Here is a 17,174-nt window from a genome sequence, read left to right as displayed (position 1 = left end):
TATTTGGAAAGTAATTATTCTTTGAGTTTTGGTTGAATTTTATCACACTTCAAAATTATTTTCCTTTCTTGTTAAACTAGTAAGTTACCCGTGCATTTGCACGAGACAATAATTTTTTGGCACAGGTTTAAGAACAAACATGTTATCCGTGTATTCGTATGTTTAATAACACATATATTATTCGTGTATTCGTTTAGTTAATAACACATATTATCCGTGCATTCTAATGGTTAATAACAAACATTTTACCTGTGCATTCTAATAGTTAAGAACATTAAGAACACACATGTTATTCGTGCATTCATTCATATGGTTAAGAAAAAAATATGTTATTTCTGCATTCATATGGTTAAGAAGTTACTCGTGCATTAGTGTGATTAAGAACATGCATGTTAAATGTACATTCTAATGATTAAGAAACACATGGTTAAGAACGTTCATCTTACCTATGCATTCATATGGTTAAACAATCACATATTACTCGGGCATTCTCATGAGACATTGATTTTGACGAATATTTAGAAGCACATAAGTATGAATATTATTAAATGTGTATTAGTAATATTGTGTAATAATTTGATAAAACGTCAATAAAAAATGCACTTTAAAGAATATTTTTATTTGTCATTTAATTTTATATTGATGCGTTTATTTTGAAAATATATTTTCTCTCTCCACCAATTATAAGTTATGAAAATATATTTTCTCTCTCAATAAATTGTAAGTTATAAAACAGTTGTAATATATTTGTATTTTATTTAATATATTTGTTCCTTAAAAATGTAACTCCTATATGTGTATTTTATTTAAGATTTTATATATAGAGAGTTACTCAATGAAAACAATTCTCATGTTAAAATTGTGAGAATAGTAAATTTGGTCTTATAATCAATCATGTATGGTTCGTAGCTCTATATATATATATATATATATATTAAATCTTATGTTTAAGAATAATGAATGAGATGAGAGACTTTCGACAATTTGAGATGCAACTGATAAGAATAAGGACATGATAGTTAAGAATAATCAATGAAATCAGATTATGTTCATAAATATGACATTAATGTTGACCTATCTTTACACAATTATTATCAAAATTATTTTAAGTTTTAACTGAAATATAATCATAGCATTTAAGTCTTTTATCAATTATAAGATGACAAATGACAAACATAATATTAAATTATAGAATAAAAAGTGCACATGTTACTGATGCATTTGCATAGTTAAAAATGTAGGTGAACATATTTACAGAGTTAAGTGAGAAAAATAAACAAAACGATCTCAATTATTTTTTCTTTGTTCCAAATCTTAACTCATATATTAATCATCACTTGCAACTTTCTTAGAATCAAATTGAGTTATTATGCATTTATTCACATTTAAATTGTAATGAATGAAATTGAGTTTTGCTAATAAATATTACCTTAATAATCATGTATCATTACACAATTATTAACAAAATTATTTCAAATTTTAACTAAAAGATAATCATATCAAGTTATTATTATTATTACAATAAGAAGACAAATGGAAAACATAAAATTAAATTATGGGATAAAATACAATGAATGAGTAAGGAAGGGAATGAACAAAAGTAAAGTCACATTCCTATTGTTCAATACAAAATGATCCTAATTATTATTTTTTTGTTACAAATTTTAAATGATGCATTAATCCTCACTAATAAAAATTTTAGAATCAAATTGAGTTATTATCAATTTATTCACATTTAAATTGTAATGAATACCAACGGACGTTGGTTCAAGTGGTACATGCTTGATTCCCCTTAAGCAAGAACCCGGGTTCGAGTCTTGTGGATGGAAAAATGCCCGTTGGGAGAGTTAGCCCCACTTACCTGTGGATGTGCCCGGCTCGGACAAGTTTGCCTCCAGTGCGAGGATACCTGTGGGAAACCAAAAAAACAAAATTGCAATGAATGAAACCAAAGTGTTATAGATTATTTACTTTTTTCTTCCTCTTTACGATCTCTTCACTGTTCATGTCATTTTCAACATTACAATAATGATTATTTTGAATGGAAAATTCTATAAACAAATAAAGAAACAACAAAGAGATATAGAAAAACTAACCTGCAATGATGATTCGAGGGTGAACAAACAATAAGAGACACCAGATCAAATAGAACTATCATCGATGCCCTTGTCATTAGAGACATCTCACTTCTCTAGTTATCCAACAATAATAACATATCTACAAAATAAACAAAAAAGATTTTAATACAACATCTTCAAAGAAAAAAATCAATGAATAGATCTACATGCATAAAATTATTTTAAAATAAGAAATTTTGAAATGGAAGAATGATATAAACCAAGAAGAGAGAAAAATGATTGAAAAAAGTAGAGTAATGACACATGTATGTGAGAGAAAACTTTTATTGTGAGTATGACATGTGACAATTCAAGAAGGTGATGACACATGTATGTGAGAGAGTTTTTTTTGTTATATAGGTAATAGATAATTTACTCTATTATTTTTAATGGATGATGCAAAAGCTTGAACCATTCCTATTTCACAAGTGGTTGAGATTTAAGAATTGATAAATCCCAATAATGGTATCAACTTATTTGATTAAGAAATGTATTAAAGTGACTTACCCTTACTCTTGTCGATAACTAATGAAAACCATGGTATGATTCATATTTTGAATATGTTGTACTAGGGTAACTTAATGGATTCCCATAGCCAATTATCTAGGAATGTGTTAGGAGTCTCAATAGCAAACTCAACGTGGTACTTAAGCTATGATGTTCTCTCACCTAATAGATTAGTCTTTTGGATTGAGTTCTCCTCATGTGTTTAAGTCCTAACAATTGATGTCTTTTATTGAGAGTTGTGCCACGAAAAAGGCTATTTATAGGCTGAATTAAGGTACATTAATGAATACTAATAGATGAATGAAGCCGCCAAAAGAGAAAGGGCTACCATTGGGTTAATGTCGATAGAGTGAAAGTTACCGTGAACGTCGACCCTTAAAGGAGCGACAATGTTAGAAGTCTCACATTAAGTAGAATAGAAAACTCAATGTGATATTAAGTCATACTGCTCTCTCACCTAATAGACTAATATTTTAAGTTAGACTATCCTCATATGCTTCAGACCTGGATTACCTTGTTCTCTCAAAACAAGAAGCATGTAAAACATTAAACATTCTATAATATAAATTCAACTCTTGAGACTCAAGTGAAAATAGAAGAACTCAAATATCATATATTGGTTTTGGAACAAGGATTCTTTCAGATAAATCTAGAAACAAATATTTGTTTTTTTTTTATATTTCTAATAAGAAAAGTATAATTTCATGATGTGTTTTGTTGGTTATCCATGTAGTTTACAATGTTTCACGGAGGGGTCATACCAAATTACACACTGAAGTATTGAACACTATTCCATCACATCACTGATTTACCTTAACCTTAACCTGAACCTGATTCAGTTAATACACTACAAAACAAAAGGCACAAAAGTTAAAATGTAGAGGATCCACAAAAACCACGTTCTTTGGTCCTTCCAATCCCATCAACTCTCTCTCTCTCTCTCTCTAAAAACCATTATTCCCTGTAACCTTTGACCTTCCCTTTACTTTGCATTACCCAAAATCACCATTCTCACTCAAACCCTTCCCCACAATGAAAGTTGCAACCTTTTCTCCTTTCCTCTTTACTTCAGATCCAAGTAACCTCTAATACTAACACAGTAACACTCCCCAATAATGCAAGACCCCAATTCCGCCGCCGAAAATGACCACCACCACCACAACAACAACAACGCCACCGCATCAAAACGGAAGAGCCGATTCAAGCGACCCATTTTCAAGGTCCTCCTCCCTGGTCAGATCGCGTTTCGGATTGTGTGCCAGTCCTCAATCATCGGCGGCCTAATCGGAAGCTCCGGCAGCTTCGTCTCCAGCCTCCGGCAACAGACAGGTTGCAAAATCCACTGCGAGGACTCGGTCCCTGCCACCGAGGAACGAACGATCCTAGTGATCGGATCGATACTAAGCCGGAAAGGCGTGACCTTGATCGGCGTTGATGGTGATGGTGGTGGTGGCGAGGTCGAGGTTTCGAGTGCTCAAGAAGCTATGCTTAGGATTTACGAGAGGATTTGGGAGTTAGAGGTAGAGAAAAGGAACAGTGTAGGGTTGAATCGTGAGGTGATGTGTAAGTTGCTGGCACACACTTCTCAGATTGGTGCTGTTGTGGGAAAAGGAAGGAAGAGTATAAACACTATTAGGAACAATAGTGGTGCCAAAATCAGGGTTTGTCCCTCTCCACATTGTGCTCCTAAAGATCAGGAGTTAATTTTAGTAAGTCTTTTTTTGTTTGGATTATGAAAATGATTAGATACTATTTTTGGCTTTTCTAAAATTAGGAGTTTTCCCACAATACTGTGGGTTCTAGACTTCTCGTGCCAAAAAACGCAGTCCTTTTCAAGTCTTATGAATGAACAAAAAATATTAGGAGTGTTTGTCTGTTCTACATGCTTGATTGGTAGGACAGGTAGGCTTATGGAAGTAAGTCGGTTTATGTTGGGAAGTAAGTCACACCAGGTTAGGATCTCTCTAGATAATAACAAATGACACTTTTATTTTTTAAATAAAAATGTGAAGACATTTTTACCCTTCAATACAATTGCAAAAATGACAATTGCCTTTCTAGAGAGGATTATGTTCCCATTGTCCTAGGATGGTTTAAATACGAACTACTTTTCTCATTGCTAATTGATTTTGAGATGTAACTTAACGGTTTATATATGAATTGACTTTGAAGCCAAATGGAAATTAGATGTGAATATTGAATTTCTTAGAAATACAAATTGTCATTTCATTTCCCTTGTAATATGGGCATAGTTTCTTTGTTTTGTTCTGCCATTTGCATTTCATCTTATATGGTGTGAGTATGTGTGCTTTTCATGCAGTTGCCCTGATTCATACATATAATATTTAGGAGAATGTTTTTTTGGTACAACTGGTTTGGTAACCCAAATAAACACCTTGTATTAATGTGACTGTGGTGTGTATTGATGTATCTCGTATTTCGCGGTGGAATGGAGGTTTTGTATGCAGATGAGGATGTAATATTTAAGGGGATCAAGTTGACCAAATATAAAAATTAAGGATCCTAGTTCCATATTTACAATTTATTTTCAGGAACTCTCTAAATAACATATTCACTTGTCATTGAAATGACTATAGTGTTGAGAGTATACCTGGAGAAGGACATTATATTCTTTTTCATTACCTGGGAACTTGTTTGGTTGGCAGATAACTGGTAGAATTTTGGCTGTAAAAAAAGCACTGATTGGTGTGTCTCAGTGTCTTCAAGATTGTCCACCATTAGCCAAAGTCCCTGCATCTTTGACCACACCAACTATTAACAATTCTGATAGGTCAACATCATCCTCTGATCCAGATGCTGAACTTTTTCCTCACCTTAGTTCATGGATATACTCCATGGAAGGTTTATCTCTTAATGATGCTTCAAAAGGAAGAAACTCTAATGGAGCTTCTGGCCATGACTCAAAAGGGACAGAGTGCGAAGTCGCGTTCAGATTGCTTTGCTCTAATAATGTAGCCGGGAGTGTGATTGGCAGAAAAGGGGCTATAGTTAGAGCTCTGGAATGCAAAACAGGTGCTTCTATTACCTTTGCACCTCCATTAGCTGAGTTTGCTGAGCGCATTATCACCATTTCTGCTATAGAGGTTAGTCATGTGAGGAAGTTGCAATTTCCAGTTTGTTTGTATTTTATTCCTAAGCCTTTACCTCAACATGTGTTCATGCACTCACATATAATATACAATAGTGTCATTTAAACAACCCAAATTTAACACCTTTTCTTGTAACAAATCAAACTCTTTCTATCTCTCCCTTAGTTTTCATCTTTTATCTCTACACACATTTCAAAATAAAAAGACAACTTAAAGCTGTCATATTTTGGATGTCAAGATAACATTATTGTATAATATAAGCATGCATTTTGAATTTTGATTAATATAAGCATGTCAGCATGTGTTTTGATAGATCTGCTTGAAAACAGTTTTGTTTGCCATAATTTTTGTCATTGATTTGGAATTGCCTTTTTGTTCATCCAGAAGCTTGAATCAAGTTATTCTCCCGCACAAGATGCTATTGTTCTTGTCTTTGCTAGAATCATTGAAGAAAAATTTGAAAAGGGTTTTCTCACAGTGTCTGATATGTCATCACCTGTAACTGCGAGGCTTTTAGTTTCGTCAAGCACAATTAATTATTTGAGTGGCAATGAAGGACGGATCATTTCAGAATTGAAAGAAGTTACTGGGTGTGATATACAAATATTGTATGGAGAGCCACTTCCAAGTGGTGCTACAGATAGTGATGTTGTAGTACAGGTACAAATACATCTCTTATATGATTCAAATAAACTGTTTTTTAAAGGATCTTAAATGTTCAAATTTATTTCGTAACACAATGAGCTTTTGTAAGGTTTTAGATATTTGTTTTCATTGTATACACTGTCCTTTTATGGAAAAAAGTGTAACTTTTATTTTTCAGTAAACAAAAAAGTTTTTTTATTTATGTTTCAAAATTTCCAATTTAAAGTTCTCTAATGTGTAAAACAGTTAACAAATACACTTGACTAGAAGCTTTGCTTAACTTTATGCAAACTTATTTCAATAAAATACTTGAAATAGAAAATACTATTAGGTCCAACAATGTGAAGACCTCAGGTGTTAGTTTCTGTCAGGAACCCTGCTGTTATTGTCTGTAAACTTAATCAGTATCTTTCCAACTTGTTCTATCTGCTTAGTGATTGGTGTAGAATAGGTTCGGTCTTAATCGATAGTAACAAATATCTTATACTGTCACACTATGTTAACTTCAGAGGCATCCAGGCACTCAAAATAGATCGAGTTTTGTTGTTTTGATCCAACATTCTTTCATTACTATTTCCTTGTCAAGTTTGTTGTACTTGGAGATATTTCATGCAGATCACAGGTGGGTACAGATCTGTACCCAATGCTCTATATAAAATTACTTGTAGCATCAAGGATAATATTCCTAATGAAGTGCTTCCTGAAGCAAGAATGAAATCCAAATTGAAGGCGAAAAAGGACCCTCTAAAGGGTAATCATTTTGCCCATGGAAAATCTGCTTCTACTTCTGTGAGGTTTCTACCAAAGGTATTCCTCACCTCCTCTGTATTTATGCTTTTATAATTTCGATTGCAACTCTTTATTTTTCTTACTTGTCTCGGAGGAGGAAATTGTTTAGGAGTGTGTATATTTGCAGAATGCAGGGGTTCATGCTGCAGCCATCTCAGAGAATGGGCACACTGATTTAAGTGGGAATTCGGGACATGGGAGGTCAGTATAAAGTTGAGCATTCGATATGCTCTTGTCCTCTCCTCTGTACAATAAAAGTATATTTCTTGCCTTACAATTTGGCTATAGAAGGCTGTTGAGTTTCCTATGATAGTGTTCTTAGAATTAAGAGATCAATCTTATATGAAGTTGTGAACAGAATTTTGCAGCAGAAAGGTACATTGATAATATATCTAGAAAAAGAGTAAGGGGACTAATATCATTAATGAAAATATTTAAGCAGGCTACCATATCATATAAATATTCCACAAGTGATTCCTTAGGTTCTTAATTATTTGATGTTGAATCTGGCTTCTTAACCTCTCTCTCAAACTTTGGGCTTGATAAAATATTTTGGCAGAGGAAACAAGCTTGCTACTGTGACAAATACTACTGTGGAGATTAAGGTTTCCGAACATGTCTTTGGTTCTGTTTATGGTGAAGATGGTGGAAATTTGGATCGAATCAAACAGGTGCTTGGTTATCCCCTTTATAAAGTTAAGATAGATCAATAATTTGAGGTGAATTGTGGCTGGGTTGTTATGCTATGTCTTCTGATTAATTGGTGTGTTTTGATCAATTTGGTTTCTAGAGAACTAATAATTTTTTATTAAGGCTAGCAAATAAAATAAATAAAACATACTTTTAATTTAAAGTTTAAAATCTTGACAAGTGTAAAGTTTTCAATGCTGTCAGCACATCATTCACTATTGATTTGTATTACTTTCGTTTGACAGTCAACGATTGTTAACAAATCAATGGTGAATGATTTGCTGACAATATAAAAAACATTTATACTGTTAGTGTATACATATTAAATCCTATGTAAGATTCCACTTTGTTACATTTGTTAGGTACCCCAACTATTTTTAGGAGGTAATTTTTGCTTTATTTGCACTATGGTAAATTTATTGGCCATTATCATATACAGTATTTATTATTTAATAATGTTTAACATAATTTCCGGAAACTACTGATAGCTTTTGACATCAAATAATCAGTTGTTGAGAATTTCATGATCAATATCAACTTGCTTGTAAGATTACTAACAGCAGAAAACTTAGTGAATGTACTGTATTTGCTACTCATTCATACACACATTGAATATATTCACCCCCAAGATATTAACAAAATTATATTCATGTTTAAGCACACTAAAAATTGTTATGAATCTTGTGCTATATCACTTTTCTACTCAATCATATTCCCTTGAAATGGTTTAACAATGGCATTGGTATTGATAAAGTGTAGTATTGTTGGATCAGATTTCTGGTGCAAGTGTTACAGTTTATGATCCTTCTGTTGGTACAAGTGGAGGGAGGGTTGTTATATCTGGTACACCTGATCAGACCTTTGCAGCTCAGAGCTTGCTTCAAGCATTCATTCAAGCTGGACAAATAGCACCAGAGTCTTAGTATTTCTAGCCATCAGTTATTCTTCCTTTTGGAGGTGCCTGAAGTGGTGTAAATACATTATCACATGACTACCTTTGTGAATATGGACTTGGACTCACTTTTTTTATGTTAAGATGAAGAGTAACTCTCATAGCTATTTTGTTGACACTTGAATGTTGTTGTATTTTGTCTTTTTCCACGTAGAGTTATTAGTATTTTCGACCTGTGCTTAATAAAAAGATTTGATTTTAACATTTGCTAATTTAAAATATTAATTATCTTGTTATTTAGAAAATATTACTTATCAATTTAAAAAAAAAACATTTAGAGTTTGATATAATATTTATCTTGTAACATTGATTTTTAGTATAGATAAAAGTTAACATAATGAATGATTATTTAATGATTGAGATCGACTTATCACTTTCTAACATCGTACAGTGAGCTTTTAGGTGTACCCTTCTTTCAAAATATATCCTTTATTCTCACTGTTCATCACGTAATCTGACTTGACTGAATGGAATTTATGCTAATATATGGTTATTCAGGGGGTTAGTTTACCTTTAACGGTCACATAGACTATACTGCTATCTAATTTAGTATGTTACGGTCTTTGAACAGGTACTTGTAATCTTGTATTATTGAGTGAGTGATAGTTAGGTAAAGTTCTTATTAAATGAAGTAATAAATATATGATTTGTTCTCTGGTGTGGCTATTAAAAGTTTGTTTCCAAACATACTTCACATCAACCAACAACAACGTATTAGTCAAATGATATGAGATTTTATTAGATTTATAAGATAACAAAAAAATATTAATGATTCGATTCTTAAGAATGATATTTATATACTATTTGAGATTAGTTTTTTATCTAAAGAGGATGAGAATACTATTATTAATATAAAAAAAGAACACACTTCACGTCTAGTGCCGGTTACCATTAGTAGCTAATTTACTATATTAATGATGTTCATTCTAGCAAAAGCTGTTTTTCTTTTTCTTCTTTTCACTCTTGTTGGTCATAAATTTAGAGATGATAAGAGATGGTGCTCAATCAATAGTCATTAAATAGCTCCAAGTATAAACTTTGGTTTTCCATTCAGTATTTTAAAATCCGATTGATGATGATCTAAAAAATTAAATTCAGAATTAATATTTACATATTTTCACATGATATTAAGTGGTATCACTTTACAAGGCAAACATTTTGTCTCTTTATAAAAAAGATTGCAAAATAATATATGAACTATCTTTTTTAATGAGTTTAACATCCTTCTTGACCATCATTACTGAAAAAGATAGCATCTCTAGGTTCTTCAACCGATTTAAACTCATTTCATATTATATTTCACATTTTAGTTTCATGTTAACCAAACCTTTCATCTATTTATTCAAAAAATTCTAAACAAATTGAGACCAATACCGGAGCAATTGACTACCACGTTATCAAATCTGGTTCTTGGACACAAGCTGTTTGGCGAATTGCCCAAATGAAACATAGTTACATGAAATTCAATGATTTCTTCTTGTGTCAGCCATGCAAAGAGCAAAGAAGCCATTGAGCTCTATAGTGACATGTTTTGAAAGGTGTTTTACCTGATGCTTATACTTTCTCTGCTGTCTTCAAATCTTTTTCTGAGTTGGGTTTTCTATGCCATGGCCAGAGGGCTCGTGGATTGGCTTTGGTTGGTTTGTTGCTACTGCTATTGTTGATATGTATGTGAAATTTGATAAAATAAGGGATGCCAGTTTTGTGTTTAACACTGTTTTGGATAAAGATATTGTCTTGTGCATTGCACTGATTGTGGGTTATGCCCAACATGGTCTTCATAGGGCAGCTTTAGAGGTTTTTTAGGGCATGGTTTATAGGGGAATCAAACTAATGAGTATACTTGTGCCAGCATCCTGATTAGTTGTGGCTTGTGGTAATCTAGGGGATTTAGTTAATGGTCATTTGATTCATGGTCTTAAGTCAAACGGTGTGACATTTATCAGCATTATTTTGAAATGCAACAATGCAGGGATGGTTGAAGAAGGCTGTCAAATATTTGCTTCCATTAGGAATAATCCCAATACTGAGTTGACAAGAGACCATTTTGCTTGTATGATGGATTTGCTGGGCATTCTAAGAGACTTGAAAAGTCTGCAATGCCGATAGAGGAACTGAGGAAGTGAGAAATCCATATGGTATTGTGGAGGACACTGCTAATTGCATGTAGGATTAATGGAGAGACAAAGATGGCAGGGAGAATTATGAGAAATCAGAAAAGCCCATGATCTTGCTCCTGGGGATGGGGGAACTCATACAAATCTTTATGCTTTATCTGGAAATTAGAAGCATGTGACTGAGATGAAAACGACAATAAGAGATTTGAAATTGAAGAAAAATCCTGCAATGTATTTGGTTGATGCTGATAGAGAGAGTCATACATTTTTGGCTGGAGATTGTCTTACCCAAGAGCTCAAGCGATTTTTGTAATGTTGCATCAATTAATGGAGAAGGTTAACAGTCTTGGTTATAGTCATGATATCGGATTTGTGTCACAGGATTTGGATGAAGCGATGAAGGTGAGTTCTTTATACCATCACATGAAAAGTTAGCCATAACTTTTGCTTTGTGGAAGACTGGTGGTTTGACTATTAGTCTACTAATATCAATTTTTTAAAAGAATTTTAGACTTTGTAGGAACGGTCCCAGTTGGATAAATTGGTTTGGGCAATTTTATATACACCCAAAACCACTCTTCACACAGAGATGGATGGACCATCCATTTGGCTATTTATAACTATTTACATTGACAGATGCTTCATCCGTCTGGGTATGAGCAGTGATCTTGCGTGTTGATAGAATTGCCCAAGTTGTTTCTTTACTTACTAAGACATAAATTATTGCCACAGGTGCGAAGAGATTCTATCATTCTAAAGGATGTCATTGTTACTGTAAAGGTTGTATGCTACCACTTTAGAAGCCCACTTACCAGTTACAACAACTCATCTCTAGTCTGGGAAGGTAAGTGAACATGCATGATCACTCATCTGCTTCTAGACCTTTGCTAATTCAATTATTTCCATTGGTTAAATGCAAGAGTGTGATACATAACTTACTTTGACTCTGATTCCTTCGTTCTCTTTATTAGCTGAAACGAACAAAACTAAAAGAGAAAAGGAATACTTCTGATTACATCTTCCCTTCTCTTTTAGTATATGAATTATGATAAACTAGCATTTTATTGACAAACTCCAATTTCTCTGTATAAGCCATGTATATGATAGTTTTTTACATCATTTTTAAAATAAACATTCCTCAGTGTCTGAAATATGCCTATCAATGTGAACACTGTGAAATAGAGGTTTTGATACTGCATTAATTGTAACTTTTTGAGTTGTTACCACTTACCAGTATTTGTTTAACAAGACAACCTTCCAAACATGTAACAGGTTCTTAACTTTAAATTGTGCTACCAGTGAGCTGGGTTTGATTTGAATGGACTCTCCTTGAAGTCGAGTTGATTAGCCTGTATTTGTCTTTAGTTGATTCCAGAGGTGCAGTTAGCAGTAAAATCAGATGGCACCCATTGTGCTTCTGCCAGTAATTAGGAACTTAATTTTAAGACGACGTTACTGGATTACTGTTGGTTCAATAGGCAAGAAGTTCGGTTATCCATTTAGAGTTAGAATCTTGTGAATGGAAAAATGGGCATTGAGAGAATATTGTTCCCCTTAAATGGGTCTTCCCACAAGGTTAATCATTAATGAGTATCTTGCTTGAAATTAATTGATTTTGGTAATAAAATGGGTCTTCCCAACTGGAACTGAAATTAATATCTTTACAACATGACTATACAATGACAGCAGGTTATGTGATTGGGTGGTTCTTTAATTCCGACTTGATGTTCAAGTACAAGTATTGGCTAAAATCATTGTATCTTATTTTGTTACATGATTTTAACAAGACCATGGTCAATATTCTTATCCTTTGGTGCTTTTACTTGAATAAAAGAGCTTCTTTTGGCTTTTCAAGAAGAGACAAGATTGTTGCAGCAATATGTTTTGATGAAAGTCCAGCTTCTTCAGCCTGATCTTGTGGTGCTCCATGCTCAATGTATCTATCAGGAAGCATCATTGCTCTCCACTGCAGGAAAAGATTAAAAGATAATTAGTACAAGAAAAATGGGGGCAATCTAGGAGGACTACTAATCAAAATGAAATCATGGAAATAGTGAACTGTCTACGTAAAGGAAAGTTTACCTTCAGAGGTCCATCCAATATACCAGTTATGCTTAGGTACTGGGAAACATGTGATCCAAAACCTCCAATAGAACCCTCTTCCACTGTGATGAGAAATTCATGCTCCTTAGCTAATAGCTTAATGAGATCAGTATCCAAAGGTTTGCAAAACCTTGCATCAGCAACTGTCACAGAAATGTCTAGTGTATTGAGCATTTGTGCAGCTTGCAGGCATTGTTGAACTACAGAACCATATCCCAAAATAGCAACTCTGCTGCCTTCTATCATAATTCTGCCCTTTCCTATCTACATAGAGCCAGAAAATTCACCATTTGACTATTTATCTAGTAAGTATCTTGTATGGAAAATGCCTATTAGTTACTTATACTAACCTCAAGCGGGGTTCCTTTGTTATTGAGGGGCAAAATGGATCCAATTCCATTGCCCCTTGGAAATCTAAAGCAGCTTGGTCTGTCATCTATGGTTGCAGCTGTTGCGACCATGTGCATCAATTCAGTTTCATCAGATGGAGCCATGACCACCATGTTGGGTAAGCAAGCCATGTATGTGATATCAAATGCTCCACAATGTGTTGGTCCATCTGCACCTACCAAACCAGCTCTATCCATGGCAAATCGGACTGGTAGTTTCTGAAGATCTACATCATGGACCACCTTTATAGCCAATATAAACCATGAATGTAAGATGCTTTGTGATATTTAAGTTGACATGCAATAATAAAATCAGTCTATGTTATTCTCTGTTTATTGATGTTGGTTCACCTGATCATATCCACGTTGCAGGAATGATGAATAGATTGCACAAAATGGCTTGAGACCTTCTGCAGCTAAACCAGCTGCAAATGTCACAGCGTGTTGTTCAGCTATACCCGTGTCAAAGCAGCGGTCTGGAAACCTTTTTTGGAAATAATTTAGACCTGTCCCACCACCCATTGCTGCATGTATAGCTACTATCTTGTTGTCCATTTCAGCTTCTTTTATCAAAGATTCAGCAAAGTACTGGGTGTATGTAAGTCTAGTAGATTTTTGCTTAAACTGATGGCCAGATGGTGGGTCAAACTTGACAACTCCTGAAATTTTGATTTATATAAACACATGCTTCCTTAAGAATTGGTCCTCATAATTTTGTAAGAACAAGACAAATAAAGTGATCTAACCATGCATTTTATCAGAAGCTGCTTCTGCTGGGGGGTATCCCTTCCCTTTCTCTGTCACAACATGAATCAAAATGGGACCTGGGGCGGGCATTGCTTTCACATTTTCAAAAATGTGGACCAGGTCTTCAATGTTGTGACCATCCACAGGTCCAATGTAGTATAAGCCAAGCTCCTCGAAAAATGTAGAACCAGAACCACTGATCATACCTCTTGCATATTCATCTACCTTAGCTGCAACTTGGTGTGTTTGTCCTCCTATTTGCTTTGTGATGGTCTGTTACAGATAAATTTTGAGTCAGGTGTCATATCATATGGAAATTCGACATATGACCTGAAAGAAAAGTTTGAGAGGTTTACTTTAGCAACTTCTCTAAGTTTGCGGAATTTGGTGCTTGCTTGAATTTTGCTTAAATTTCTACTAAGGGCTCCAACCGGAGTTGCAGGGCCGTCAAGTGTAGCAGTTGGCAAGGAGACTTGCTTGTTATCATTAAGTATGATTATCATGTTAGCATCAAGGAATCCAGCATTGTTCATAGCTTCATAAGCTTGACCTGCAGTCATTGCTCCATCTCCAATCACCGAGATGACGCTGTTGTTCTTTCCTAATAGATCCCTTGCAATTGCCATTCCTACCATTTTTTGTAGCCAAGAACAAAAGAGCACGGAGAGTTACTTCCCACTTTTTATGTGTACATTTTGTTTCATATAACGTATTTATGTTTCAGATAACTTACCAAGACCAGCAGATATACTTGTAGAACTATGCCCTGCTCCAAAAGCATCATGTGCGCTCTCATCTCTTTTAGGAAAGCCAGCTAGTCCTGAAGTTTTTCTAATGGTGTGCATTCTAGACCTTCGACCTGTGAGAATCTTGTGCGGGTATGCCTGCAATATAGTTGTTTCTTAGACCCTCTTACACAAAATACAACACTTGGGTAACATTTGATGGATGTATGAAAATGAGGCGGAACAAAACATGGGATTTATTCTATATTTGATATATTTTCTTAATGGACAAAACTAAGATGTTATTTTCCAGTTGTTCTTGAACATAACATGTACCAACTAATAAATGAAATATAACTTAGGGTAATGATTGCTGCATGTTGTGTTTTTATTAAAAAATATTATCACAAGCACATAAATAATTATTAAGTCTTGTCTCCAATAAATAGAACATGATCAGACATGGGAGTGAAAAACTTAGCATTATAATTCCACTAAAATGGGTAGAGTCCAATAGAATGAAATAAGAATAATTTTTCTATCATATTCTATTGATTGAATATGATAAATACATTAGTAATTATGGTAAGACTATAAAAAATGCCAAAACTTAATTTTCTCTACAAGAGCGAAATTCTATCCTTGAATTTAGTGTATTTATTCTTAAGTACTCCTTTTGATTTCTGATAGAGTTTCAGAATGGCATCTAGAGAAAATATAGTTGGATCTCACATAAAATGATTTGAAAAGTTTAGAGTTATCGACTTACCGGAGGCTTTAAACTATAATAAAACAAGGTAGTATTATTAAATTTATGGGCAGGTTAATCAATATGTAGTAAAAATAATTGCTTTGGAAAGTTGTGAATTTAAAATTTACAAATCCACTAAACTTTTTAATCCAAGTTTTCCTTTTATTAGGACACTGTTAACAACAACATAAATTTATTTAGGCAATCCAACCTAGCTAGAGAGGAAGGTTCAGTTATTGTTTTTTGATTTCTATGCAAAATAAGAAAGAAGAGAAGAGAAGGAAAGAGATACCTGATGTCCAACATCCCATATGATTTTGTCTTCTGGGGTGTTGAAAACATGATGCAATGCCACAGTTAATTCCACTACTCCCAAGTTTGAGCTAAGATGCCCACCAATTTTTGACACAGTATGTACTATGTCTGCCCTTACCTCTGCAGCAAGTTGTTCCAGATCCTAACAAACAAAATATAATGCACAATCTTAATAAACAAACAAATAAATGGGAATCTTTGTTTGTCATGATTTATTATAAAGCAATAAGACATTATTGAATCATGTAACTGATCTCACCTAATGAAAGGGTATAAAAAATAATTGATGCTCTTATCATATACAAAGAAGACAACTAAGTACCTGTATGGATAGATTCTTCATATGAAGTGGGTAATTAATTGTATCTAGCAATGGAGTTGCTGGTTTTTGGCTTGAGAAATTGATGTTCCACCCATCTTTCTCTTTCTTTATAATTGTCCTTTCTCCATCTTCAGAGTTACTTGCTGAAGCTCTCACACAGAACTAACACATGCAAATCACATATGGTCTTTTGTAAGATAAAAAAAAGCAAGAATATTGATCCATTATGAAAGCAACAGCTAAGGAACATAATAGAAATGAGAGAACCATATATATATAAAGAGAGATGGTGTCTTTTATATATAAAAGCCAATTTAAACAGTAACACATAGGTGTTTTCTGTTCTGACAATAGTTCATTGCACCAGTCATAGACCTCTTTGTTTGAATAAAAAGAAGAAAAGGAAGTGTGGGTTTGATTAATCTACCTGTTTTATGTAAGCATGATTTGGACTTATAGTTTTGTGGTATGGAAGGAGAGACTGCATGTTTGGGTTAATGAAGGTGGTGGAGAGAGACATGTTTGTGATGTGAGTGAGAAAGAGAGAAAGAAAGAAGATAGATGTGTGTTAGAGGAAGAAGAGAAGATGGTATATAAGAGAAGAATGAATAAGAGCTACCGAGGAAGGACTGCATACATAACTCGGTTTGTATCTCTCTTATACCAAGAGAAATATCTATTACTCAGGATCTTCTGTCCCAAAAAAACTTTGTCCCAATGCATTTATCTAATAGTATTTCATTAAATAATATAAAATATTAATTTATGTTTTTATAATTTTTTTTCTTCAATTAAATGACATATTTTGATTGATTTGAAACACTATGTAGAAGTTGTTCATCATTCTACTGCCCTATATGAACAAATCACCTTATTAAATAGACTCATTATTAAA

At 33.7% G+C, this 17,174-nt stretch overlaps 2 protein-coding genes and 1 pseudogene across 2 annotated transcripts; 2 read left to right on the top strand and 1 right to left on the bottom strand.

Annotated features, from left to right (window-relative positions):
* LOC109331384 (KH domain-containing protein HEN4-like) lies at positions 3,456 to 8,914 on the top strand. The gene is made up of 7 exons (XM_019565831.1): positions 3,456 to 4,333; positions 5,291 to 5,728; positions 6,119 to 6,394; positions 6,995 to 7,186; positions 7,296 to 7,369; positions 7,728 to 7,839; positions 8,632 to 8,914. Exons 1-7 carry the CDS (start codon positions 3,740 to 3,742, stop codon positions 8,779 to 8,781), a joined length of 1,836 nt encoding a protein of 611 aa, XP_019421376.1. The 5' UTR covers positions 3,456 to 3,739; the 3' UTR covers positions 8,782 to 8,914.
* LOC109330804 lies at positions 9,297 to 12,069 on the top strand (annotated as a pseudogene).
* On the bottom strand, positions 12,577 to 16,865 carry LOC109331383 (probable 1-deoxy-D-xylulose-5-phosphate synthase 2, chloroplastic). Its single transcript, XM_019565830.1, has 11 exons — positions 16,842 to 16,865; positions 16,707 to 16,811; positions 16,280 to 16,441; positions 15,935 to 16,099; positions 14,900 to 15,050; positions 14,523 to 14,794; positions 14,166 to 14,439; positions 13,771 to 14,078; positions 13,381 to 13,662; positions 13,010 to 13,294; positions 12,577 to 12,893 (listed from the first exon to the last, which is right to left on the bottom strand). The coding sequence occupies exons 2-11, from the start codon at positions 16,797 to 16,799 to the stop codon at positions 12,747 to 12,749; spliced, it is 2,139 nt and encodes a 712-aa protein (XP_019421375.1). The 5' UTR covers positions 16,800 to 16,811; positions 16,842 to 16,865; the 3' UTR covers positions 12,577 to 12,746.

This window comes from Lupinus angustifolius, chromosome LG17, assembly GCF_001865875.1.
Source record: "Lupinus angustifolius cultivar Tanjil chromosome LG17, LupAngTanjil_v1.0, whole genome shotgun sequence".
NCBI lineage: Eukaryota > Viridiplantae > Streptophyta > Magnoliopsida > Fabales > Fabaceae > Lupinus > Lupinus angustifolius.
The sequence above is the reverse complement of the archived record's forward strand: the minus strand, read 5'-3'. Positions and strand labels throughout refer to the sequence as shown.